We start from the raw sequence: 26,139 nt of genomic DNA on the forward strand, positions 1-26,139 counted from the left end.
GGGGGCCGTAAACTTCCCGGTACATTTTTTGGTCCCACTCCGCCGCTGCACACACACACACACACACACACACACACACACAGACACACACACACGCGCGCGCACACACGCACACACACACACGGCCGTATGTTCAGCGGAGAAGTACGACGTCTGCAAACACCGGCTGCCAAGATTCTAATCGTCCATTATATAGTAAATTGTAAGGCTGATGAAAGGCTTCATGGTACGGCTCGATCACAGGTCCGTTGTAGCTGCTTAAATCCAAACCAAGTCCAAATAATGGATGTTGCACCAGTCTTTTTCACCAGCTCCTTGTTTCGCTTTCAGCCATGTTTACTCAAGATGACGATGACGCGTTGCAGCCGGTTGCAGCTCGTGGCTCTAAATTTCGCGGGTAGATTGCGTCATCAACATGAATTATCGCGATAGTGCAATATAATTAAAATCTCTATCGTAGGCCAATTTTGTATCGTTTATATTGCATATCGTCTCTATTGCCCATCCCTACCGTGAAGCGAAAAGCTTTGTAACGTGACTAATTGCAGTCTAGTTTGCTAGATACTGCCAGACATTAAAGTAGAAATACGCATCCGGTATGAACGACCAGGCTCATGATCAGCCACGTATCTACGCTACGCGACACTTGCACACTACGCGTGCGGTGTGTTCCAGCTGTTGAAATGAAGTGCTTATGAGATTGTCAGTTTATCAAACCTTACCCATACCTCTCCAACATGGAATTGGGGGGCAGTTTTCGCAGATTTTTGGTAACTTTTCATAACCCGACAATCTGACAAGCATGCCCATTTGCGTGGGAACCCATTTAACGTAAGGGGTTCTGGCCAGGATACGTGCATGCTTGCGACAGCTCACACACGTATCACAACTAACAGATGTAGTACATTTTCTGAAGCTACAGTAAATCTGAAATAATATTACAACAGGATAAACAATATGATCCATATTGAGGATAGTTAAACCTGCAATAAGCAGGCAGAACAGACGACAGACAGAAGAATTAATATACAGGCTTAACAGGCTGATTACTACTTGCTTTGTGGCGTTTCACTGAAATGATGTGTCATATTTGAGATTTACTGTATACTGTCCAGATGTCCTTCCTGTCTGTTCTCAGAATCAGCAGAATGTTTGTTTTTTGTCACCTTGCCTCCACAGGTTGATAGTGAGTTGCTGCTCTCTGTACACAAGAGGACACAGCACAATGAGAAAACACTGGATTTACAGGATAAAAGCCAGTGTAAATTCCGCACAAATTTACCCGGGAATGTACATTTATCAGCCGGGTCACACGGAATCTGAGGACACAGAATTCTGCAGAACTTTCCAGAGAACTTTACGCAGATTTTAAACAAATTAATACAATTCTAAATAACACTCAGAATGTTAACACGTCTCCACCCATAGAAATAAAATGGATAGAAAGGCCATTTCCATTCAAATCAACGTAGCAGAATGGTCAGAGCAGCAGCCATTTTTATGTGTACCGTTGCCATGGTAACCTATAAACTTCCGATAATAAGACGACTTCAGGCAAGTCGCGGAACTGAGGTTTTGCAGTAACGAGCAGTGGAGTAGTAATGTAACGAGGCAGAGAGCTAGCCACTAAAATGAGTCAAATTAACTTCATGCTTCATCCGCACAAAGCACATTGCTATTGCCACGAGTGACAGCTTTATTTTCTGTTCAGCTCGTTTTCTGTTAATGATGTGGCGAGGGGGTAATGTTAAGGCGGAGTTAGCAAGCTAATGTTAGCCAACTAACATTGGCTGGCTGGCTGACTTGCTGGTTCCGCCGTGCTTTTATGCTGCATCGTTTACAGAGAATGAGCTGAACAGCGGGCTGGGTCTAATGTTAGCGGTCCGCTGACCCACTGCTGCTGGGTCTAACATCTTCTAAGGTCTTCAAAACTCCACATCCATTATCTCCACCACAGTGTTTCACTTTTTTCAGCTTTCTCCACCAGTAAAGAGAGTGCCTGAATTTTAAAATTGTCTGCAAAGTGCAGAATTCATTAGGATTAATTTGGCAAAGTCAACAGAATTGTCTTCTGCCTGAACTTATAATTTTGTAGGAGAGAGATATAGTATGCCGCTTCTGCCACTCAAATATGCAGCATGTAATAAAGTTTGATTGATGACCGGCAGGTCAAGAGGTCACGAGCTGTCAAAAACGTGATTTACATCTGCCAGATGTTTCTGACGCAATCCTTCCGGAACCTTCCAGAAAGAGGGCGTGCCTCAGACCGGATATTACCAGGGAGGAGAACGGAAACTGCGTATTAATGCATCAAGACAGGAAATTGCGTGTTTTTAAATTAACCAATGGGCGTGATACGGGAAATTGCATTTTTTAAAATTAACCAATGGGCGTGATACAGGAAGATGTGTTTTCGAATGAACCAGTGAGAGAAGAGGGGTGGATCAACAAGTAGTATGGTTCAAGCATAAAAAGGGTGTCTTTTCTGGTCTAAAACATAGAAAGACGGCCTTTCATTCTACTCATCATGAATGTAAACTTGAATAACGCTGCTTCAGAGATGGCTGATGAAGAAGTTGGCTCTCCACTGAGTCCGTATCAAGGAGGTGCCTCCAGCAGGTGGTTTTCTTCGCTGATCTGCGAGACTCCGATAACGATATTCCAAGACGCTCTTACTGCACCCGGAGCTCCAAAGAAATGCACGTTGTATCTGTGTCGTAGCCAGTTGCCCCCTACTGAATCTCTGCAAGAGGAATGGTCTCTACAGCCGAGTGGAATGTGTGGAGACTGGGGCTATGTCTTCAAGTACGAAGAAGGTGAACTCTGCTTTTATCAGCTGAAGGAAGGGGAGAAATTGTCTCCTTCAACCGTCATGGTGAAAATGACCTTTGATGACTGGGGTGTGATGAAGACGTTGCTACAATTTGGTACTTCTCAGAGTAACGTCAATAAGGAAAATGAGGGTGTGGGTGGAGCGACCCAAGATAAAGAGACTCAAACGGTTATGGTAGAATGTAAGGAGGAGGAGACGGATGTAAACATTTGTAGCAATGATGAAGAGAATCCCGAGGCAGAGCCTCCTAGATCGGCCAATTACCCCAGCGATAGCGACTTGGCTAAGATGAACATCGTCTTTGGATCAACATGGCCGTCTGTTACCACAACCTCAGGCCGATGGTGGTTCCAGGCCCTTCTGCTATCCAGGGATTCGGAAGTAAAGAGAGCCTGCGACCTGTTTGTTTTGCAAAGATTTAATCCAGACTGCGGTTTATTCCGAACCGTGCTAGTCTTACCAGCGCTGGAATGGGCGGACCGGATGATGGAGATGGGGGATAGGGTTACCAGTCTCTTCCTTAGCAGCCGCGGATGGAAAAATGGTTGTGAAAAAAACTCTAAACTTTTGAACTTTTGTTTTTACCACGCCTCCTTTCCGGAACTTTCCCGACCCCACTTCCTTTCCAGAATTTTCCTAACCACACCTCCTTCCAGAACATTCCTAACCACACCCCCTTATAATATTATAAAGACTGAAGCAGACCGAAGCAGACGACAACAGAACTTGACAAGATGTTCAACGGCGAACAGAAGAAAATCACAACGATGCTCAGCTCAACAATAACAAAAAGACCCCTTACCCAATGGACGAGGCCCCTTACCCCGCAGGTCCTCTTCGCCTCCTCAGAGGCGGACGGTCAAAACCTGGTGTGTCCGCCTCCCTCTCCCGAGACAGCGACTCAGGACTACACGGGTGTGTGTGACTCTAATGAGGATGAGGCCACTCAGGACTACACTAATGAGGCCGGGACAGTCGCTACACCTCCGGATGAGGGAATCCCTGATTCATCAGAGGAGGAGGAGGAGGCGGAGGAGGAGGAGGAGGAGGAAGACGAAAACCCTGGTTCTTCAGAAGATGAGATGGAGTCGGAAATCCCAGATGAACAGGGCGAGGAAGGTGATCAGGAGGAGAGTCCAGAAAGTCCTCCAAACGCTCAGGAGGAGAGCCCTCCTCCTCCTGGCCAGGAGGATGAGGTAGACGGTTGGGGCTCTTCTCTCATCATCGATACCATCAAATCGGCGGTTTTTCATCTTCTCAATCTAATTATTCACGACGACAGACGCTCTGAGTGCGATGGCTGTAAGGTCGATCATCCTAGCCAACGGCAGCACGCATGTCTGGAAGTACTTGAGGACGACTTTTACGAGCGCCGCTTTTACCGCCTGATGAAAAGACTCATCACACCTCGCTTTATTCCCGCTATTCAGAGTCTGTTACTTGCCCGCAACATCAAAACAGAGGATTTCAGAGTCCGTGTAGTCGCCGAGACGCTACTCCACGAACTGAAATTAGCAAAGAAAATCTTTGACCCCATCACGGACATGTATGATAATTTGATTGGGCAAGATTCTGTGAAAATCTTTCAACTGCGGCTGGTCACAGAGTGTTTCAAGGGCTCGTAAGGGGGATATGTTCCCTGCTTTATGAAGAAAACAAAACAGAAAAGAAAAAAAAAAAAAAATCTACATTTTAATAGTAGACATTTTCATATATATATATATATATAATCCTGTATGTAACCTGTTTTAAGAATTGTATTTACCATCTTTTGAAAATAAAGAATAACGTTTTTTAAACAAGTGATTTCTACTTTTTAATATATATAATCCTGTTTTAAGAATTGTATTTTCTTTTGAACAGAAAAACAATGTTTTTTAAACGAGTGATATCTGATTTTTAATATAACCTGTTTTAAGAATTGTATTTACCATCTTTTGAAAATAAAGAATAATAAAAAATAAAATAAATAAACCAGCGCGAGTACATTTTAAGAGAAATAGAGTGTTTGTTACAAAACCTTTAAATCAGTTTCAAGCCGACCTATGCGACATGCAAGCCTTGGCTGCACATAATGACGGATTTAATTATTTACTGACCGTTATAGACGTATTTTCTAAAAAAGCATATGTGCGTCCCTTGAAGAGGAAGATGGCTGCTGAGGTCGTAAAAGCGTTTGAATCAGTGTTTTGAGAGAGTTTAATACCTGCCAAGCTACAAACTGACGCAGGCAAAGAATTTTTCAACAGAAAATTTGAGGCTCTGATGGACAAATACGGCATCAGTCATTTTAGGACGGCCAGTGACTTAAAGGCGTCGGTCGTCGAGCGGTATAACCGTACCTTGAAATCTCGCATGTTTAAATATTTCACGGCACGCAACACCAGACGTTACCTCGACGCCTTACCTGACCTGGTACATAGTTATAACAACAGTTACCACAGTTCTATAAAAATGGCGCCTATGGAGGTCACACCGGAGAACACCGATCAGGTGTTTCACAACCTGTACGGCACCTTTGCCTCTCGTCACAGGAATAAAATAAAGATGTCGTTTAAGAAAGGGGATTTGGTACGACTATCCAAGGTGAGAGGCGTGTTTGATAAAAAATACGAACAGAGTTTTACGGACGAAGTCTTTACAGTGGTGGATCGTATTCCCCGTACGCCTCCCGTATACAAATTAGAAGATTATGATGGTGAGTCTATCGAAGGTTCATTTTATGAAGCGGAGCTGCAAAAAGTAAAAATGGCCGCAGACAAAATGTTTCAGGTGGAGAAAATCTTAAAACATCGCACCGTCAAAGGCGAGAAACAGGCTTTTGTGCGATGGAAAAACTGGCCAGAGAAGTTCAACAGTTGGGTTAAATTGGCTGATGTGGTCAGTATATAAAAAAGTGGGGCGCAAAGGACACGCCGTCACTCGATTTCAATAGAGAATCATGGAACACACAGCCGCAGAGGGCTTTTACGTAACTCTGCCTTCCAACGCCAGTAAGGAAATATTTAAAAGTAATACTAGTAGTTGTTACACAATCGATCTGGCTAAACTGATTGAACTGAGCGGCGAATGGGTAGTAGGTCTATGCGAAATCATATATCCTCGTACGTGGTATAATTTACCGACAGATTCGTCCTATTTTGAACTGAACCGAGTGACCGACGAGTCTCAACCGCTGGTTAAGGTGAAATTCAACCGCGGTGCATACTATAACCGTCCTAAAGATCTCCTGGAATATTTGGTCCCTGCGGCCAGAAAACATGATCCATCCTTTGATGCGACTTTCAACACTGCGACCAAATGCATCGACTTCAAAGGCGACGGTCTTTACAAAATCCGTACCTACCCCCTGCTGGCTTACATGTTGGGCTTAAAAGCCGGCGAATGGTGGACGGTCTCTCGGAGGCCATCAACCTATCCCAGCGATTTAAATGCTGGCGTATATAACCTCTTTGTATACACCGACATTATTCAGTATCAAGCAGTCGGCGACAGCTACTCACCGCTGCTTTGTGTGGTGAATGTGAAAGGTGATTTTGGAGACGTGACTAGCATCAGGTATAATACGGTACATTATATACCCGTGTCAAAAAATGACATCAAAAACATACGTATTGAAATTAAAACCGATCGCAACAGGAACGTTGATTTTGTGTTTGGAAAGACAATTGTGAAATTACACTTTAAACCGGTCCAACGTTCATTGTAAGTACCCGGTAAGATGTTACATATCAAAGAAGATCCTCGGCGCTTCGTAGCGTACGGGGCTTTACCTGGTTTTTACGGAGCCCCGGTCATGTACGGGCGAGGCTTAGGCTCTATCTTTTCAAAGTTGTTTTGGTTCGTATCACCGCTGCTGAAAAAAGGTTTTGCTGTGGCGAAACCGCATCTTAAAACAGCCGCTACAAACATTGCGTCCGATGCCGTGAAAGGATTTATGGGAAAACTGACCGAGAATAAGAATCAGGAGGGTTCTGGAGGGATCATGGTCCTGTCCCGTAGAGCAAGGAAACGACCTCCGGGCGAGCGTGTTGTTCCCTCTGCATTTAAAAAACGCGCGACGCTCAAGAAGAGCAAATCAGTCAGGAGAGGCGCGCCTAAGAGAAGGAAGTCGACGCAGAGCTTTGACATATTTTAACGCAGCACACACACACACACACACACACACACACACACACAATGGCTCTTTTACATCAGAAATCTGCCGAGTGCACCCTGGCTGAACTGGATCTCTTTTCAGCTCCCATGACGCAACTATCTGTAGAGGACAAAAAATATCAGGAATACCAGCCCCTCTCTGCACTGAGCGACAACTCGCCCATCGAATTCTTTATACCCGGAGACGGTGAAAAGTATTTGGACTTGAACGATACGTTGTTACACCTCCGAGTTAAGATCACAGAGAAGGATGGGGCAAACATCCCAGCCGATACAGCGGTGGGTCTAGTCAATTATCCTCTCAATACAATTTTTAGCCAATGCGACGTTATTCTGGGGGACAGATTGATTTCACAATCCAGCGCCACTCACCCTTACAGAGCCATGATAGAAACCTTACTCAACTTTTCAGAGGACACATTAAAGAGTCAATTTAGCGCCGGCCTGTTTTACAAAGACACTCCGGGGTCAATTCTATCATAGTGGCTAACGGGCCAAACAAAGGATTAGTCCAGAGAGCGCAATTCAGCGCCGAATCTGGCGAAGTTGACTTACTAGGACCTGTTCACATTGACATATTTTTCTGTGAGCGCCTGTTGTTAAACTCTGTTGATTTGAGGATTACACTTATTCGTAACAGCGACGCGTTTTGCCTTATGGGAGCTCGTGACACAGAGTTCACCCTGAAGATATTATCGGCCTCCCTGTTTATTAAAAAGGTCACCGTTTCCCCAGCTGTACGCCTGGGTCACGCCGCGGCCCTGATGAAAGGAAATGCCCTCTATCCACTCTTGCGCGTCAGTGTGAAAACGTACTCTATCCCTGAAAATTCGAGGATCTGCAACCAGGAGAACCTCTTTCTGGGTGCTATGCCCCGCTATTTAGCTTTAGCCATGGTGAACCACGAAGCTTTTTTAGGACGCAGGGACCTGTCTCCCTTTAATTTCAAACATAATGATGTAGAATATTTAGCGTTGTGCCAGGACGGTAGACAGGTTCCTGCTAAAGCCTTTCAGCCCCGTTTCAATAGCGGAAATTCAGTCAGAGAATTCTACAATATGTTTACGGCCAGGGGTCACGAGATTTAGGGTACCGTTGCCTTACACTACAACACTCATTGTATACGCATGCTACGACTCCATTCTGGAGATCAACGCTAAAAGACAGGTGCTGGTGGATTATTATTAAAAGGATGGATAATCATCAGCTAGAATGGCTGATGCATCATCTTATGGGTAATTTATTCCACGGAGTGTGGGCTTCTGATCAACTAGCATCGCTGGGTCGGACCTTCCGTCTACCTGTCTACTTTATCGTCAACACTCATCCGTCCCACATGCCCGGACAGCACTGGCTGGCGTTGACGCTGGAAGAGGACGGCGGAGCGACTTTTTTCGACTCGTACGGATTCCCCCCTGATTTTGCGCATTACCCCTCGAGCATTTTGCAGTTTCTGGAAAACCGTTCAAAGAAGATAGAGTATCACAGCCGTCAGCTCCAGCACACTTTCTCGACCGTATGCGGTCAACATTGTGTTTTTTATCTCTGCCATAGAGCCTGCGGCTTATCATATAATCAAATGATGACTCTGTATCATGAAGATGTCAATAAAAATGACCGGATGGTGTCTAATTTTGTCAATAAATATCAAAGGTGCGTCGGTCGTAACCGCTCAGAATCTTTTCGCCATGGTTCATGCTCTCTAGAAGTGTTTAGAGATTGTTACCGCTTGTAAGAAACAATAAGAAAGACTCTGTAACCATAAACTTGTGATTAATAAAACATGTTTATTGAAAATGACAGTGTACGGTAACGTTAATCCAAAGTTGACCATCGCGGTGATAATAGGTACGCTTTCTTTCTTTTTTCCCGCGGTAATTTTTCTTCAGAAGTTGACCATCGCGGTGATAATAGGTACGCTTTCTTTCTTTTTTCCCGCGGTAATTTTTCTTCAGAAGTTGACCATCGCGGTGATAATAGGTACGCTTTCTTTCTTTTTTTCCGCGGTAATTTTTCTTCAGAAGTTGACCATCGCGGTGATAATAGGTACGCTTTCTTTCTTTTTTCCCGCGGTAATTTTTCTTCAGAATCGTCTCCCTCCATTCTGAGCTGACTGTACTGTGAGAGTAACGTTATGCACATCATTCTTACTTTGTTTAAGCAAAGTGAGATATCGTAGCAATAGAGCTTCGTATCTTTTAGCTTTTTCATATGAATTTAATCCTGGATCATTTAGTACCCTGCTCATTTGCTCATTCAAATCATCTTCGGCCGTCTGTCTGATGGACGGTTCCGGTCTAGTCATTTTGCTCAGCTGCTGGGGTGAAATCAGATACATTTTCTTGGATGCCCTCAGAGCCATCTTTTATTTTTTCTTCCGCTCTTACGTTTTTGGAAGCAGACCTCCTAAGAGATTGCCCAGAATAGGAATGGCGGCCGAGAGTAACGGCAAGATAAAGCCCCCCGTCTGTTTTTTCAGAGCCTGATGTTTACGCCTTAAACTGGTTTTTTTATCGGCCAGCAGCCTGATAATCTTCTTTTGACGTTTCAGTTGTTTGTATTGAGAAGGCGATACAGGCAGATTCCCTTTTAACAGGTTTAAAGCTACCTCACACAAGGCTTGGAGAAAGTCAGGCGAGCAGTGTTTCAAAATGTCTTTACGTTTTGAAGGCGTCGCATGATAAAGGGCTCTCAGTAACAGAGCATTCCGTTTTATACGCTCTGACATAACGACGTCCTACTTTGTTTTTGCTATGTAAATCGTCGTTTGCTGGTGGGGCAGTAGTCCTGTACGCACTCTGTAACGTTGTGGGCATGAAGGCGTGAGGTCCAGGATTATATAGCCGTGTTGCTCTTTTGTAGCATCTTCAAAACTTTCCAGGAAAAACTGTTTTTGTGAGGGAAACATCTGATGAGCAAGTACCCTAATCTGAAGCTGATCTCTGGGATTTTTAAATAGCACCAGATAATTGCTGTTTAAACTTATGGTACGGCTGTATCTGCCTTTATGGAATAAATTTTGCGTTAGCATAGAAACACTCATATTTCGATGATGTCTGTATTGTGTGAAGATTTTCACCACCTCAGGATGATCAGATGCCTGAAATATGACATCGTCTAGTATGACCAGATGTGATTGCTCAGGAGGAAACATACTTGTATCTTCAAAAGAATCAGGTAGGCCTTTGACAAACTTGATTTTTTTATTCATTTTCTTCATCTTGTCATACATGGGTTGATAACTTGTATAAATCCAAACAATGTTTTGAGGTACAATATCCATCACACGCTCACATTTCTCCAGTACAGATTTCAGAAAATACGTCTTGCCACATCCACTGGGGCCAACTATCAGACATGAAAATGGCACCTTTAACCTTGGATCAAAATCAATCTCTTCCATCATGCGTCCTTAGTAGCCAAAAGGTAGAGTTGTACCGTCAGGAAATAGCCTCCTCTTGTCGTAAACGACTCTAAACTTTTTCTGAAATGACGAGTTTTTCAACAGAAACCCTTTTTTATCGCGTTTAATAACATGCTGAGGAGTCTCAAGGGCCATTTCTTCAGCTCCCTCGAGGTAACCCTTCACCAGCTCTGACACACTATCAAAGTTGATTTGTTCGCAGCATTCACGAGTTTGGGTAATACCTTTTACTTTCATTACTACTTTTTTCTGTTTTTTGGTTTGGTACGCGTAGCTTTTTGGTCCGGCTGCTACATATTCCTGTATAGTGTCCCCACCCAACTCATCCGTAAGCTCACCGAGAAGATTACCCAGCTCCAGAGGTGCCTCGCCCTCTTTCGTCACATATATCAGACTGTCTGTATCTGTATAGAGAATGTTCTGCTGCAACTTTTCTAAATAACTGTACAGTTTTAGGCGCCCATAAGCTGTAGTAAACGCCGCAATGAAAATGTTATTGGTTCGCTCGGGAGGCATGACGCTGCGTTCATGGTGCGTCCACTGAATCAAGGCTATGTCATCCTCGCTGTTGTTTGTCGGTAAGAAAGACACGTGTCTTAGATTATATTGCCCTGAAAACGCTAGACTGAAAAGGTGTTCGGGCGATTTGACGAGTGTGGTTTGAATTAAATTACTTCTCTGTGCAAATCCCCCCAAAAATTATTTAGGCAGGATTTCGCCATCTGTCTCTTGGCCGGATTTGTCTCAATCTTTTCGGGGTTTAACCGGACGCCTTGAGCTGTTCTGGTTATTGGTTTCCGCGCACGTACGACACAGTGTAAACATTAATTTACCTTGAGTTGTTTTATAAGGCAGAATGGGAAAATACAAGCCGCGTGGTGGGCAGACGACCGCTCTGACCAGGCCATAGTAGTTTTGAATTTCATCAAAGTCTCTATGAATGATGACCGGATGCCCTAAAGGGTAAGAGCCGGTGGCATTGACGTATGGATACAGGGAGGTAACGTCGACATAGCGTACAGTTTCGCCCGGCGATGCTGTGTATCGTAGCCGCATAGCGCTGGTCCTACCACCGTAAAGGGCCGAGCGAGGAGAGAGAGGTTCTGGAGAATCAAATTTCTTCATAAACTCTCTCACACCTGGGTGTGTTTTTTTCATTTCGGTCCAAACGTGCTCTCTCATCACCTCCGTAGGGAGACCATGAGTGACCCTCAGCTGATGCAATTTCTCCTCGCTAGCTGCATGCATCTCCTCAAAGGGTTTTCCTGTCATAGGGCAGATATCATGAGGCCTGAAACAGGTAGGGCAACCGTGAAAAAAGCAGCCCTGGAATTCCCATGCCTGCTCTACCCCGTCTACAAACGTATGACCGTCTACAAAGTACGGGCCAATCTTTTTTTCCCCGCGGTTTAGGGCGTGCTGAATGAAAATGTTTTCTGAAAACATCACCCATTCCAACCACTGAATCGAGCAGCATGAGTATTTTTTGAATTGACGCCTGTAGTCGTCAGGCGAAGGAATCGCGAGTGTCTTTTCAGGCAGGAAGTTTGTCTGGAAAACCTTCATACACGCAGAGGCTATTGTGATGCAGCTAAAAGGATCCACGCGCGTCTCGCATATGAACTCCTCTCTGAATTTCAGACACCCCTCAACAAGAATGTCAACGTCATTTTTACAGTAGTACGTAGACTCTTTTTCAAAGTTGAAGACACCCTGAGAGACTTCTCTGTACCATCTGTAAAACTCCTCCCGCTGAGTCGGTGACATGTTTTCCACCCGATAATCTGACGGAGGAGGGTAGGCGCCGATGTAGTTTAGACACTGAATTTGTGCGGGAAGTGACCTTTGGACTTGTCTGCAAATCCCAAAGCTTTGGGCATTGCGGCGAGTTTCATGCCAAGAAACGACAGAGAGTCGATAAAACGTAACTGGTAGTCGGTTTCCGTGAAACTGATAACCTTACTTCCTTGCATCAGAATCGACGGGGTCATACCTAAACGGATCATGCTTTTTAGGATCAGGTAACTGTCGAATCCTTTTGCATTGTGCGCAATAAATGTAGCGTTACGATAGTGAGGTCTCCTGAACTTCATGAGAAACTTTTCGACGCAGCCCAGGCCATAACACTGCCATTCTTCACCCTGTAACGATTTTGTACACACTAGGTAGGCATGATGTTCACCGGCCCTGTTGCTAAATGTCTCAAAATCGTAAAAAACTACATTCTGTGTGTGTTCTTCTTCCACCTCCAGAGGCCGAATATAGCACATATGTAGTTCTGAATCATTAGTTTCCTCCCCACAAACTCTACATTTTTCATGCGGGCATTTGTGCTCTTTACAAGCATCGAAAAGATATTTACACTGAGGACACTTGTGAAGCTTCTGACAAATACTGAGGTTTGAATCAGGCAAAGCTCTAGACTTTTTGTGTTTAACATAACACGCGTGCGTACGGCATGTCCTACCGCACTCCGTACAGTACACTGCGTCGATGTATTCAGTAGGACATGTCGGATCGAGGCAGAGATTGCAATGACCCGGACAATAGTGTTTCTCACTCTGACAGTAGCTTCTGTAGCAGTAATGACAGACCTTATCAACCCCTAAAAACCCTTTAACATTTTTTATTCCGTAGTAGTGGCCTTGAAGCAAGAATAAAAACACGGGGTTGTCAGACTTTGGGTAATCTGTTTCAAAATGGGCGATAGCACGATCCTCGGAGGCCCTGTAAAACACTACAATTTTGCGCTTTACTATCTGTTCAAATGTATTGACCTGACTGAAGGCTACATCTGTTTGATCGCTCAGACACGCGAGATGCTGAAATTCTCTAGCCTGCTCATCAGCTTGTCTATCGGTGACATCAGGATTGATAAGCAGAGCCAGGCTGATGGCAAAGCATAGTTTATTGTCGCGGTTGTGTACTATATACAAATGTCTTCTTTTCTTTTTAACGATTTCACTGTCCATAGTTTTTTTTAATTTACGCTTATCACCCCCGCCTCGTGGGTTTCGCACCACTTGAATAACTAATTCTAGATTGGACTCGTCATCAATATTTCGGTTAGATTGTATCAACCGTTCCAGTAACCCTTCAAAAACGGTCTGAAAGTCACTGACTCGAATGATATCGTGTTCTTGTGCATTTTCAGTTATGATCTCGACCTGCACGATGTCATTAGGTCTAACCTCTGGTCTCACTCTCTCTGCTAAGCCGGTAAAATTCCCTGAAACCTCTTGATAGAATCGGGCTAGATCTGGCACATTTCCGAGGGGTGGCACGACTAAGTTTTGACGGAATTCTAAATTGCCAAAGCAATCGCGTCTTCTCAACAACATGGCCTCGTTCAACGCCACTTCTATAGGACTAAAGTAATTTTCAGAGCCATGCTGACTCTCTGGTGGCTGTGATGGCTCGGTGTTTGCGATATTTAAAGGAGGGCCAGGTTCTGTGTTTGAAGTATCTAGTGCATGTATAGCAGCGAGTAGTTGAAAGCCTAGAGAATCGTGCCGACTCTCTGGAGGTAATGGTGACTCGGAGTCTGCAATATTTAAAGGAGGGGCAGGTTCTGTGTTTGAAGTATTTAGCTCATGTATAGCGTCAAGTAGCTCGGGTGGTATGAAAGGAGGGGCAGGTTCTGTGTTTGAAGTATTTAGCTCATGTATAGCGTCAAGTACCTCGGGTGGTATGAATCGTACTGGCTCACCATTTATACATGACTGTTCAGGATCCATTTTGCGTGTGATTTAAAAGAAATAAAAAGAAAAAAAAAAAATATGAATTATGAAAAAAATTATGAAATATTAAAAGAAATAAAATGCAACACTTAACACCTTACAACTTTTACATTTGAAGAATTGCCTGTACAATGGTCAACAGCATTCGGAGGATCGCCAAATTGTTTTCACGATCTCTTGCCCGTCTCACTCTCGGACCTCTTTGAACACCCCTTCGTACCGCACCTGCCATAAAACCAGAGAAAATACATCTTTAAATATATTTAATTGTAGACACAGTAATAATAATAAAATATATAAATAACATTACCTCTGAGGGTACCTCCGTACCGGTTCTTTCATAAAACAGAGAAAATACATATATTTAATTATATATAAATGAATAATAAAATAAATATATAAATAACAAATTACCTCTGAATTGTACACGTGCTGCAAAGTCCTATAATATATATATATATATAATAACATTTTATAACGTTAGTTTAAAAAAGTGTTAACAAAGTTTTAAACTCTCTATCTCTCTTCCCCCCTCCCCTGCTCTTTCTCACACACACACCCATACACACACACACACACAGTCTCACTCCCACCCCCGCACACACACACACATACACACACACACACACACACACACACACACACACACACAGTCCCACTCCCACCCCCCCCACCACCCCCACCCCACACACACACACACACACACACACACACAATTGTCTCTCTGCCCATCACCCGACCAGAAGGGCCTTAACCCTGAAGAGCCTTCTCTCTCTCTCTCTCTCTCTCTCTCTCGCTCTCTCTCTCTCTCTCTCTCTCTCTGTGTCTATCTCTCTAACCTTTCCATAAAAATAAGAAAACCATCATCAGCAGTAAGGGATATAATATAAAATAACATAACATAAGATAACTTACCCGTGCCTTCCTCTAACACTTGCTCAGGAGTCGAAACCATCTGCGGAGGTAGAGTTTGCACAGGGCCCGGTAACTCTGCTGCTTCTAGCTGTCCCGGCTGTCTTTCGACGGGTTCAAGGACTGAAGGAATAATTTCCTCTGCATTATCATCAGATACATTCAGAATCTCGCCATCTTCTTCTTCTTCTTCTTCTTCTTCTTCTTCTTCTTCTTCTTCTCCTCCTTCTTCTTCGTCTTCAGAGATGTCAGGGGAGGTGCTGACACCGTTCTCTGGGTATACAGTTTCTATAAAAACATTCAATAACAATAGTTTAAAAAGTGTTAACAAAGTTTTAAACTAAGTATCTCTCTCTCTCTCTCTCTCTCTCTCTCACTCTCAGTCTCTCTCTCTCTCTCTCTCTGTCTCACTGTCTCTCTATCACTCTACCCCTCTTGTTCACACCTACCCACTGCCCCACCCATACCCACACACACACACACACACACACCCATACCCACACCCACCCCACCCCACACCCCTGTCTCTCCCTAAATCTCACTCTGTGTTTTAAAGCATTAAGTTAAAAAACACAAAAACACGGCATGATGTTAAAAGAAAAAAAATATTTCGCTTACCTATTTGCAGGGGCATCATGGGCTGAACAGTGCAGGGAATTTCGACCCTTTCCAGCAGAGGTTGCAGTGGTTGTCTGAATTCTGTCTCAATCGTCACAATAGGTGTGATAATTGGATGTATAATTGGCTGGGCGTTGTTCCGTGGTGCTGTTTCGTCCCCAATAATTTCAGCAATTTCAAGATCCCCGGAAAAGACGGCAGGATTTTGGTAATATGCTCTGGCGGCATTATCGATCATGTCTTGGGTGAGAGAAGAGATAAAATAGATCCAGTTATTTTATTAGTGTTATAAATAAAGCATTAAATGATAAACCTTACCCATTTACCATAGTCAGCATCTGTTATTACAATGTCTCTGAAGTCATCATTGGCCTCTGTTAGAAAGAGCAGATATGTTGAAAAAGAACATTTTCAAAACACTTCAAGTGTTAAGTGTAATTACATAATAATAAGCAATAATAATAATAATATAGAACTCACCTGAAAAGTAGTGTGGATGCATGGTTCTGGCTCCAGACTAAAAGTCCTTCTGTGACTGAAATGACTGCAGTCTCACATTGTGGCAGACCCTTGGCTGAGACATGTGTTTACCCACCATATGGTGAACATTTACAACTTTAGGGGCTGCGTGAGTTTGGAGATGCATTGACCTTTGGGGTTTAGGTCCATTCACGCTTATTAGTAGCAGTAGCTCTAGCCAAAGGTCAAGGCTAAGGAAGTATCCTTAGCCTGTTGTAAGAGGAGCTCTTGCGTTTTTGAACATTCCTTTTTTACAACCCAGTCTTACCCACTCTCTGGGCTCACAGTTATATGTATAACTGCTTCAAATAGTGTAAAGATACTTCATTCTTGCTCATTGGTTCATTTAAAAACACGCAATTTCCTGTCTTGATGCATTAATACGCAGTTTCCGTTCTCCTCCCTGGTAATATCCGGTCTGAGGCACGCCCTCTTTCTGGAAGGTTCCGGAAGGATTGTGTCAGAAACATCTGGCAGATGTAAATCACGTTTTTGACAGCTCGTGACCTCTTGACCTGCCGGTCATCAATCAAACTTTATTACATGCTGCATATTTGAGTGGCAGAAGCGGCATACTATATCTCTCTTGTAGGGTGTGGGAACTAGGAGCCAGGCTGCTTGTTTAGTAAGCTTGGGATCTCAACAGTAATTGAAGGATAGAGAGATAAACACCCATCAACACTTTTCAAAATTCCTGCTGATACCGAAAACAGACTGATTGTTCCTTCTAATATGTTTTCATATTAGATATTATTAATTTTGCTGATATTCTACAAATCTTGCCTTCACTGTCTTTGTTTTCTTGTCCTCGTATGTTACCAGTCTTTCATTCTGTGTTGTTGCCACAACCCAATTTCCCCCTTGGGCATAATTTTACCCCCACATTATTCAAGCTAATGTACAAAAAAGGAGTAGACCGTGGTGGAATGAGATGGGTATGTTAGTGAGAAATTATCTGCTAATAGCGTGATGCAAGAATGGCATTGGTTCCTCCATCTGTTCCCACACTATGGTTTAAACTAAGATACCATTACAAGTACCAGCCAGATTGTCATGGATGTTTATGGCAGAGAAAGGTTTCTAATACCTGTGGTAATGTGCTAATACCTTCAATATCCACGAAATAAACCACAGGCACATTTTACATTGAGGATGATCGCTTTCCATTATAGACATCCGACAGGCAATCCTAATGTGCCACAAAATATAAACCTTCCACACAAGATGATTATGTAACATGATCTGATGATGGGAATAACCCTTTTGATTTGGATAACCCCATGGTGCATTAAGTCACCCTCAGGAATAACAAAAGTTTAGCCCTGTTTTAATATTTAGTCAGAATGTTGTCTTCTGCTCAGCTATATATTATTGTTTAGTATGTGTAAGTAGCATTGCTTGCATTGGACTGTCTTGTTTTAATAAGGCCCATGATGGCTCTGTCGAGGGAAATATTGGCATTCCAGATCCAAAACAGTGTCAGACACTCAGTAAATAACACAAACTCAGCTTCAGATAGAATATTAAATGAATAGAGTTACTGCAGTGATAAGCATGCAGAGGAACTAGAAGGGGGGGGGGGGGGACGAAAGGAGATTGACAAACCATGGTTTTACAAATCAAGGCATGGAGGCTTCAGAATTTAAAATACTGAAATGTGCTCAGTATAATTAGCCTGAACAAAAATGTTTTTAAAGCTCGACTCTTCAAGTAAAGCCCAATCTAATGCTAAGGCAGACAGGCTCAAGCATTCCTTATTAATGTAACAAATATGAAATAAGTATCAGTAACCTATTTTCATATCAAGTCCAAGGTTGAGTAACTCATTATTCCATATATTTACACAAAAAAAAACAATTAAAGCTCTGGACAGGAATGGCTAAGTCTAATGGTTATGTTGTATTGCATGTTTCACTTTTTAAAGTCACAAAGAAACAAACCGTTGGAAACAGCTGCAGGGCTCAATACTTCTTCCAGATTCTGCCAGATGAATTAATAGCAGCCAACAGAAGACAGTTAGCATATTTTCTAAGTTTTTTTGCCATATTTTTACGGAAACCAAAATATGTTTGTATTGTAGTGTATGTAAAATTGTCAAGTAACTAAAGCTAAAATGGAATGATAGTATAACAGTGTAACAGCGAAAACACCCCGGGCGCTTAAGTGTCGTGTATAGCCCGCGTAGCGTAGATACGTGCCTGAACCCGCGCCTGGTCATTCATACCGGACGCGTATTTCTACGCGTCGGTCACAAAGCCATCCTTCTCCTCTCAGCGCTCTCTCTCTCTCTCTCTCTCTCTCTCTCCGATAGAAAGAGACAGGATAAGTGGGGAAAACTGTGGTAATTGTAGCCTACGGTATATGTGGCTGTGTGTGTGTGTGTGTGTGTGTGTGTGTGTGTGTGTGTATGTGCGTGCGTGCATGCGTGCGTGCGTGTGTGCGTTTGTGCGTGTCTCTCTGTCCATTCGTCTCTCTCTCCATGTGCCTTATCGCGTGTCTGAGCTGTAAGTCAAGAAAGCCAAAATCACCATGAACCTAGGTGTTTTATTTTGAAATGTGTTTTATTTTTGTAAAGCATCTGGCTGCACTGTGGTCTTCCTGTATGTGATTACCTGCCTAGCTTGACACATTCACTCGCGCTTCGCGCAAGAAAAAGAGGTGATGCAGAAACAATCACTGCAGCGCACGAGCCGACGGGGCCGCTTTGAACGGACAGATTGGACAACATGCGCACTGAAATAAAAATAGCTTACGCGCTCAGTTTTCACTGTTTGTTGCACTGTTTATTTGAAAGAAGTAACTCTTTTTTATTATCTCACACACAAAAAAAACAACTTTGGGGTAATTGTTCAAATGTAAGTGATACATTTTTGTGATGTCACCCATCCCTGTGTCCTGCCCTCTGCAGGCTCCAGATGTTGGAGGCTATATGTAAACACTGGGAAGGTCCAATCAGCCTGGCCCTGTATCTGTCCGACGCTGAAGCCCAGCAGTTTCTGCGCTATGCTCAGGGCTCTGAGGTGCTGATGAGCCGCGGGAACGTTGGTTACCACATCGTCTACAAAGAGGGACAGTTCTACCCAGTCAACCTGTTGCGTAATGTGGCCATGCGGCAGGTCAACACACCTTACATGTTCCTATCGGACATCGACTTCCTGCCCATGTATGGCCTGTATGAGTACCTCAGGTAAGAGGAGAAAGAGAATCAGATGGAAACCAGCTAAGTTGGCAGTCACTGACTCCTGTAGACTTGGTTTTTTCGTATCTTTAGATTTTAGAAAGGCATGAGTTTTTTTTTTTATTTCCTTTTTTATGAGATATTGCACATGCACGCTGTAGTGATATCCTGTATGTAATCCAATCGTATCTGTGTTTGTTTGTAGGAAGTCAGTGGTGCAGCTGGACATGGCCAACGCCAAGAAAGCTTTGGTGGTTCCAGCCTTTGAGACGCTGCGATATCGTCTTTCGTACCCAAAGTCCAAGGCTGAGCTGCTCTCTCAGCTGGACATGGGCACACTCTTCACCTTCAGGTGAACCGTGTCTTTGTTTCTGAAGCCAACAATGTTCAAGAGTCTTCAGGTTTTCATTCAACAAAACACTACAGCAGCTCTTTTCATTTCTTTTTCTATGGTAGAAGTTATGTAAATCAGCAATATTGTTTCATATATTTTTTTTATTCATTAACTCAGATCTTTACTTAATCCTCAGTAGCACACTGCGAGACACCCACTTGCACTTGTGCAACACAAAAATTTAATAAAATTGAGGAAAAGATAATAAACAATCAAAACAATGGACGGTAACATTAGGATTTATTTTAATTTAATTGTTGGAATGCTATTGGAAACTTTATTATAAAAAGTAAGCAAATGCATGAACAATTTCAACTTCATATATACATGAAACATGGCTTTTTGTGTGTGACTTGAGTGATATTGAGCCATGTATTTCCCTAACACAACAAGTCTCAACATGTTCCAGCAAGCACCAAGAAGCTACAGCTCTGTAAATTAAATATACAGTACACAAATAACATTAAAAAATATATCCAAATACATGTATATGAGAATCCATAGTAAGCACAAAATGTCTGCAAATATAGAGATATCACACCTCTAGAAGCTGAAAGAAATTAGTTAGAAAACTGTTTCCTCTAGATATGGTGATAAAGACTTTTTGATCTCAAACTAGCAGATACAAGCACTCGGCAGATCTCCCATAATATGATCATGACTTAAATTTAACAATAAAATCATATATCAATAAATCACTGAGTTTGTACCCTTGTAACAATTTTAAATATGGAATTAATGGTCACAAAATGTCAAAGAAAATATTGTTTCAGTCAGTCCCAATCTATGACTGTATTACTACTATTGGTGTAATAACCCTTTTGACTTTCCAGTAGTAAAAATAAATAATGCACACATTTCCTCAATTATCTCTAGTGGTAACCATGTAGATAGTTTTCATTTTATTTGTCTAAGTTTTGAGATATCTGTCTCTGTGATCCACGTATTCTCATGAATGGGTTCGTACAATATCGTACGAAAATGTTGGCTACAGAGCTCTGTGAGATGTCGCCGAATCAGCAGCATATTCATATTCATATTCATAATCATAGCCATTATTCAGTGTGCCGATATGCTGCAATAGCAGCAATCGGCACAATGACTATTATTGCTCATACTTGTTATTAGTGGTAGGGTTGGGTACCGAAACACGGTGCCAATAGGGCACCGGTTCCGACCTAAACGGTAGTAACAAGACCGAATAAGAACGAAAATTTCGGTGTCTTATTTCGGTGCCTGACTTTACACTTCACTCAACAGCAGGTAACGTTAGCCTACCTTTAGCTAGCAGCTGGATTAAACACGGTTAAAATGCTGACAGCTAACGTTAAACAGTGTAAAGTGTGACTGTATTTCAACACCGGGACGCAACAGTCTGCTCTGCAGCGCAGTAGATGCCGACGTCGGAAAAACACAGACGGTGCGTTCACTGAAACTGGTAACCTACAGCCTCGCGGTGCATTCAAAGTTATTGCAAAATACCCTTTTCCCATCTGGTGGTTGTTTCTGTCATTCAACAGCAATTTACTGGTGAAATAAGTTATTGTTTATTATAAGTTATAGTTATTACATTACTATTAAATCATTTAATTTTGACCATATGGCCGTAGTAATAAACATGTTGTTCTTAAATGTCGCCGACTGTTGTTTAGTACCCTTCTTTTTTTTCTTCTTTTTTTTAAACTTTCTTAAAAAGTATCAGTTTAGGCACCGTTTAGGCACCGACACCGTTTTAAAAGTACCGCTTTAGCACCGGTATCGGAAAAAAAACAAACGATACCCAACCCTAATTACTGGGAATGCTGTTCAGCAGCATTCCAACTATTGTTATTCTGTTCTTTATTTTTCTTCTTATTCCCTCTTCCGTACGTTTTTTGGCTCTCGTAACGTCTGCATACGTTCAGCTATTAAAACCATTCAACTTTTAAAATGTTCAGCTCTTTCAGCAAATGATGGGACTTCTTCAATTTTTTTCTACTATTTATACTTTTTTAAACATTAAGCTTTTAAACATTTTATTTTAACATTAAACTCAATGAGAGCATGCTTCAAATCCTTCAAATCCTCTTCCACTCCCAAAGTTTTCAGCTCTTTCATACTTTCACCTACAGACGTGATTAAAACTTTAAACCATTCACGAAGACTTCGGGTATTAGGCTATGGCTTTTCAGTTTGATATCTTTTACAGTTTTTGTGATAAAGCTGTTTAAGTTTAGTGATCATTTCAGGAAAGTTTATCAATTAAACAGAGAGTGCGTGAGCTAGAGTGGATGATGTCATCGCCATAGCACAGCCTTAAAAAAAATATCTTTGTCCCTTCTCTATAAATTGCTCTCACACCCACAATATTTACTTGTCATGCATAATTTATACATCAGAATGTAGGTATTTTTGTCTAGTTTCAGTTATGCGATATGACTTATACTTTTGGCTCGGTGAGCTTCCAAATGACAAGAGTTCCACATCTTCCTCCATTCGCAGCCCTGTTTAACATTCTCCACATTTCTGAGCAAAACGCAGAGCGAACCACTTTTTTAAATTTTTTTTAAACGTTCACAAAGGTCACGATTACATCATTTGACTGATACCCCTTATCGTTTTAGCAGTCTGAGCCTTTATTTGAGAGCTTGCTCTCAGTGTCTTTGAATAGCTGCAGTATGGCACAGGTGGCAGTTTAACAGCAGGTGCTATTGTCGTTAACTGATTGCAGATCAAAGGATGTTTACAAACACTCGTCACCATGATAGCACTTTCACAGACAGCATCAGCAGTCTTTCAGCCTTGTCAGGCAATTCATTTCAATTTTCATATTTGACAGTATTACAGTTTAGCTTCCAGCTTGTCTAACAATGTATTTTAGCTCTTCACTTATTTAGGTAATGCAGTTTAGCTTCCAACTCTGACAATTTTCCAGATGTTTCAGCAGTGCAATGCATTTGCGCTTTAAGATTTTAATTTGTTTCACATTTCTGCATTTGTGAGTCATTATCAGTTAGAAAATATACTCAGACTTCACAATGTTCTACATCTTTTGTCATTATTCAACTTTTAAAGCCAACAGTTCTGTTTAGCATAAGCTTTTAACTTTTTAATGAAATTCATACTTATTAAAACAATTTCCCCTTTTTCAAAAAATCTGTCTCTGAATAGCTGCAGTGTGCCACAGGTCATAGTGTAGTGGTAATGACACATACCTTTGACATGGGAGACCCGGGTTACATTAACTGATGTGTCCTTAAGTAAAACACTAAATCCTAGCCTCCAGCCTTAAAAAAAATATCTTTGTCCCTTCTGTATAAATTGCTCTCACACCCACAATATTTACTTGTCATGCATAATTTATACATCAGAATGTAGGTATTTTTGTCTAGTTTCAGTTATGCGATATGACTTATACTTTTGGCTTGTTGAGCTTCCAAATGACAAGAGTTCTACATCTTCCTCCATTCGCTGCCGTGTTTAACATTCTCCACATTTCTGAGCGAAACGCAGAGCAAACCACTTTTTTAAATCGCTGATATGCCCACATTTTTAAGTTTATCAATATAAATTTTATATGGATACATTCACAAAGGCCTTGTGGTGGTCACGATTACATCATTTGACTGAGAGCCCTTATCGTTTTAGCAGTCTGAGCCTTTATTTGAGAGCTTGCTTTCAGTGTTTTTGAATAGCTGCAGTGTGGTTCCATACAAACATGGTAACCATGGCATTAGTACCCTTGACAGACTGAACTACAGACAGTTTAATATGAACATAACAGAACACAGACACACACACACAGACACACACACACACACACACACACACACAAACAAACACAGACACACACATATGCACGCACACACAGACATATATGCAGACAAAATGTTAATGGTGATTAAAGCAACATTGTATGTATTTAAAATTTAAGCAAAACTTGGGTATTATATTTATATATTGTATTGCTAAGGCTCGTGTCGCTAAACCCACCAGACTCCATGTAAATAAACAGTACTTTAAACATCCTAAACCCACCAGACTCCATGTAAATAATCAGTACTTTAAACATCCTAAACCCACCAGACTCCATGTAAATAATCAGTACTTTAAGCATCCTAAACCCACCAGACTCAATCTAAATAATAAGTACTTTAAGCATCTTAAATCCACCAGACTCAATGTAAATAATCAGTACTTTAACCTTTCTGTAAGTGGTACTACGCTGTACTCTGGTCTTGACCTGTATGCATTTGTGGTGTCTTGTAAGCCCATCCAGCCGTTCCCTGTTGCTATTGTTAAACAATTGTATTCTCTCTCTCTCTCAGTGACAGTGTGACCTAGACAGCTACTGTTATTAATATTTAGCTAGTGTTATTTGGATGTGCACCAAGTAGTAGGCACACTGTCAAAATTTCTTCCGGAATTTTCTAGTTATTATTATTACTTCAAAACAACTCCATTGACATACACTCCCGTCTGTCTGAATATGTAAGTCACTAATTCTATTTGGGGGGTGAAGGTGGGAGGGAGAGGGCGGTAATTGTACTAGGGAGGTTTACAGGGGTAGGGGTTGCAACTTCACCTCTTTTTGTAATATATGTAAAACAAAACAAAAACTACACTCCCTGGCTACTTTTTAGGTACAATTGTACAATGTTTACATTTTTACTTTTTTCACTGTCACTTTACATTTTCAAATTATCATTTTACATTTTAACTTTGCTTTTTCAATTTCCTTTTTATTTTTTTTAAGTTTAATTATGGCCTGATTATTCCTAGTAGTATAGTAAAATAATAATGTTTTTTAATATGATCTCTTAATTTTCTCTTTGGACTTTATTATGAATAAAAATATCATCCATAGGGACAAGAGAGCATTTGTTTCATAAAAGCTGGCCACTAGAAGCTCTCCCGGCTGGTGTGGGACTGACCCGCAATTTCCACCAACTGCGGAACGGCTGCAGATGCGTGTCGGCTCCGTGCTCCGCAGTCCTTCAATACCCACCAGGTCCGGATTTGTTGCGGAACGGCTGCGGCCATGACTAACAGCTGAAGTCATGAGGACCCACGAGATCTCGCAAATTCATTCGCGCAATATAACAGGATGTAGTTTCTATAAACAGAACCACAAAACCAACAACAGTTTGTTTCCATCCAGAGGAGTATAGGGGAAACAACTCTGTGCTGACCTCCAGGGAACTATGATCCGCCGTGAGCATGGTGTATTTTATTTTGAAAATTAACCAGATGTTTTATTTTGTTTCTGTGCTCGACTTCCTGACCCGCACTATCTGCCCTGTGCTTTATAGCATTTGAAAAAAAATGGGGGGGGGGGTGCTGTTGCAGCGTCATGGGTGCAGCGTATATTTTCCTGCTTTTTTGTCCTTCGCCCATCACACCTATGCAACACGCTGGTAAGATTTCTGTGTATGTTTGGAGAAGAGGGGTGTTCATTTTTCTTACAGGCGGTCACGCTTCCTGCAGTCACACTCACTTTGCCTCGCCCGCCTAGAATTTGCAGTCAGTAAATACCTCTTTTATCTTGGGGGTTGGTGAAAAAAGAAGTGTTGATGGCACAGACAGAAAAGGAGACAACAGAACTTTTTCCCATCAAAAATGATTTGGTCTACAAACACTCTATAAATAAAGTCTAGACTTTTAAGACCTTCTATGATACAGACAGAGGTTTGTAATCAAAATGCCACCTAATATTTTAGAAACTATAAATCACACTTCTCTCAGTAAGTCTGGATATAGGAGGATAGTTTACTTTGATAAATAAATACAAATCTCTCCTTCTAGGTACCATGTGTGGACTAAAGGCCACGCACCAACTAACTTTGCCAAATGGCGGACAGCCACCACGCCCTACAAGGTGCAGTGGGAAGCCGACTTCGAGCCCTACGTCATGGTGAGGAGGGACAGTCCTGAGTATGACCGCCGCTTTGTGGGCTTCGGCTGGAACAAGGTGGCTCACATCATGGAGCTCGATGCACAGGTAACTTACTCTCCACCACCCAATCTGTGGATTGTAGTATTCTTCTTCTCCATGCTTCATTTTAGGGTGTCTGCAGTTCATGAAATAAGGTATCATGAAATACCAACTAAATTGTTGTAAAAACTATACAGTTGTACAGCAAATACCCTTGTAGACATGCCACTGTAGAAAAGTCACTATGCATCTAATTATGATTAGGCTTTATTATATTGCCTTAGGTCAGGTTTGGATGAAGAACTCAATATCTGTCCTTGCTCTGTCCTAATCATTGAAATGCCAACCCCTAGTCCAGACATCGGGGTTTGAACCCTAATGGAGTAAAGTCCATGCATCCATTAGAGGGTTGGGGAGGTCTGGACGTGATCCCAGCTGACATTGGGCAA

The 26,139-nt window shown here is 42.1% G+C and overlaps 1 protein-coding gene across 1 annotated transcript in view; it reads left to right on the forward strand.

The window, feature by feature from the left end:
* Positions 1–26,139, forward strand: part of large1 (LARGE xylosyl- and glucuronyltransferase 1) — a 217,193-nt gene that overhangs the window by 185,782 nt on the left and 5,272 nt on the right. Inside the window, exons 12-14 of the mRNA XM_031316902.2 lie at positions 19,113–19,391; positions 19,588–19,734; positions 25,561–25,756. Coding sequence (XP_031172762.1) covers positions 19,113–19,391; positions 19,588–19,734; positions 25,561–25,756 — 622 coding nt within the window. The remainder of the gene's footprint in view (positions 1–19,112; positions 19,392–19,587; positions 19,735–25,560; positions 25,757–26,139) is intronic.

Source organism: Sander lucioperca, chromosome 20 (assembly GCF_008315115.2).
Source record: "Sander lucioperca isolate FBNREF2018 chromosome 20, SLUC_FBN_1.2, whole genome shotgun sequence".
Classification (NCBI taxonomy): Eukaryota; Metazoa; Chordata; class Actinopteri; order Perciformes; family Percidae; genus Sander; species Sander lucioperca.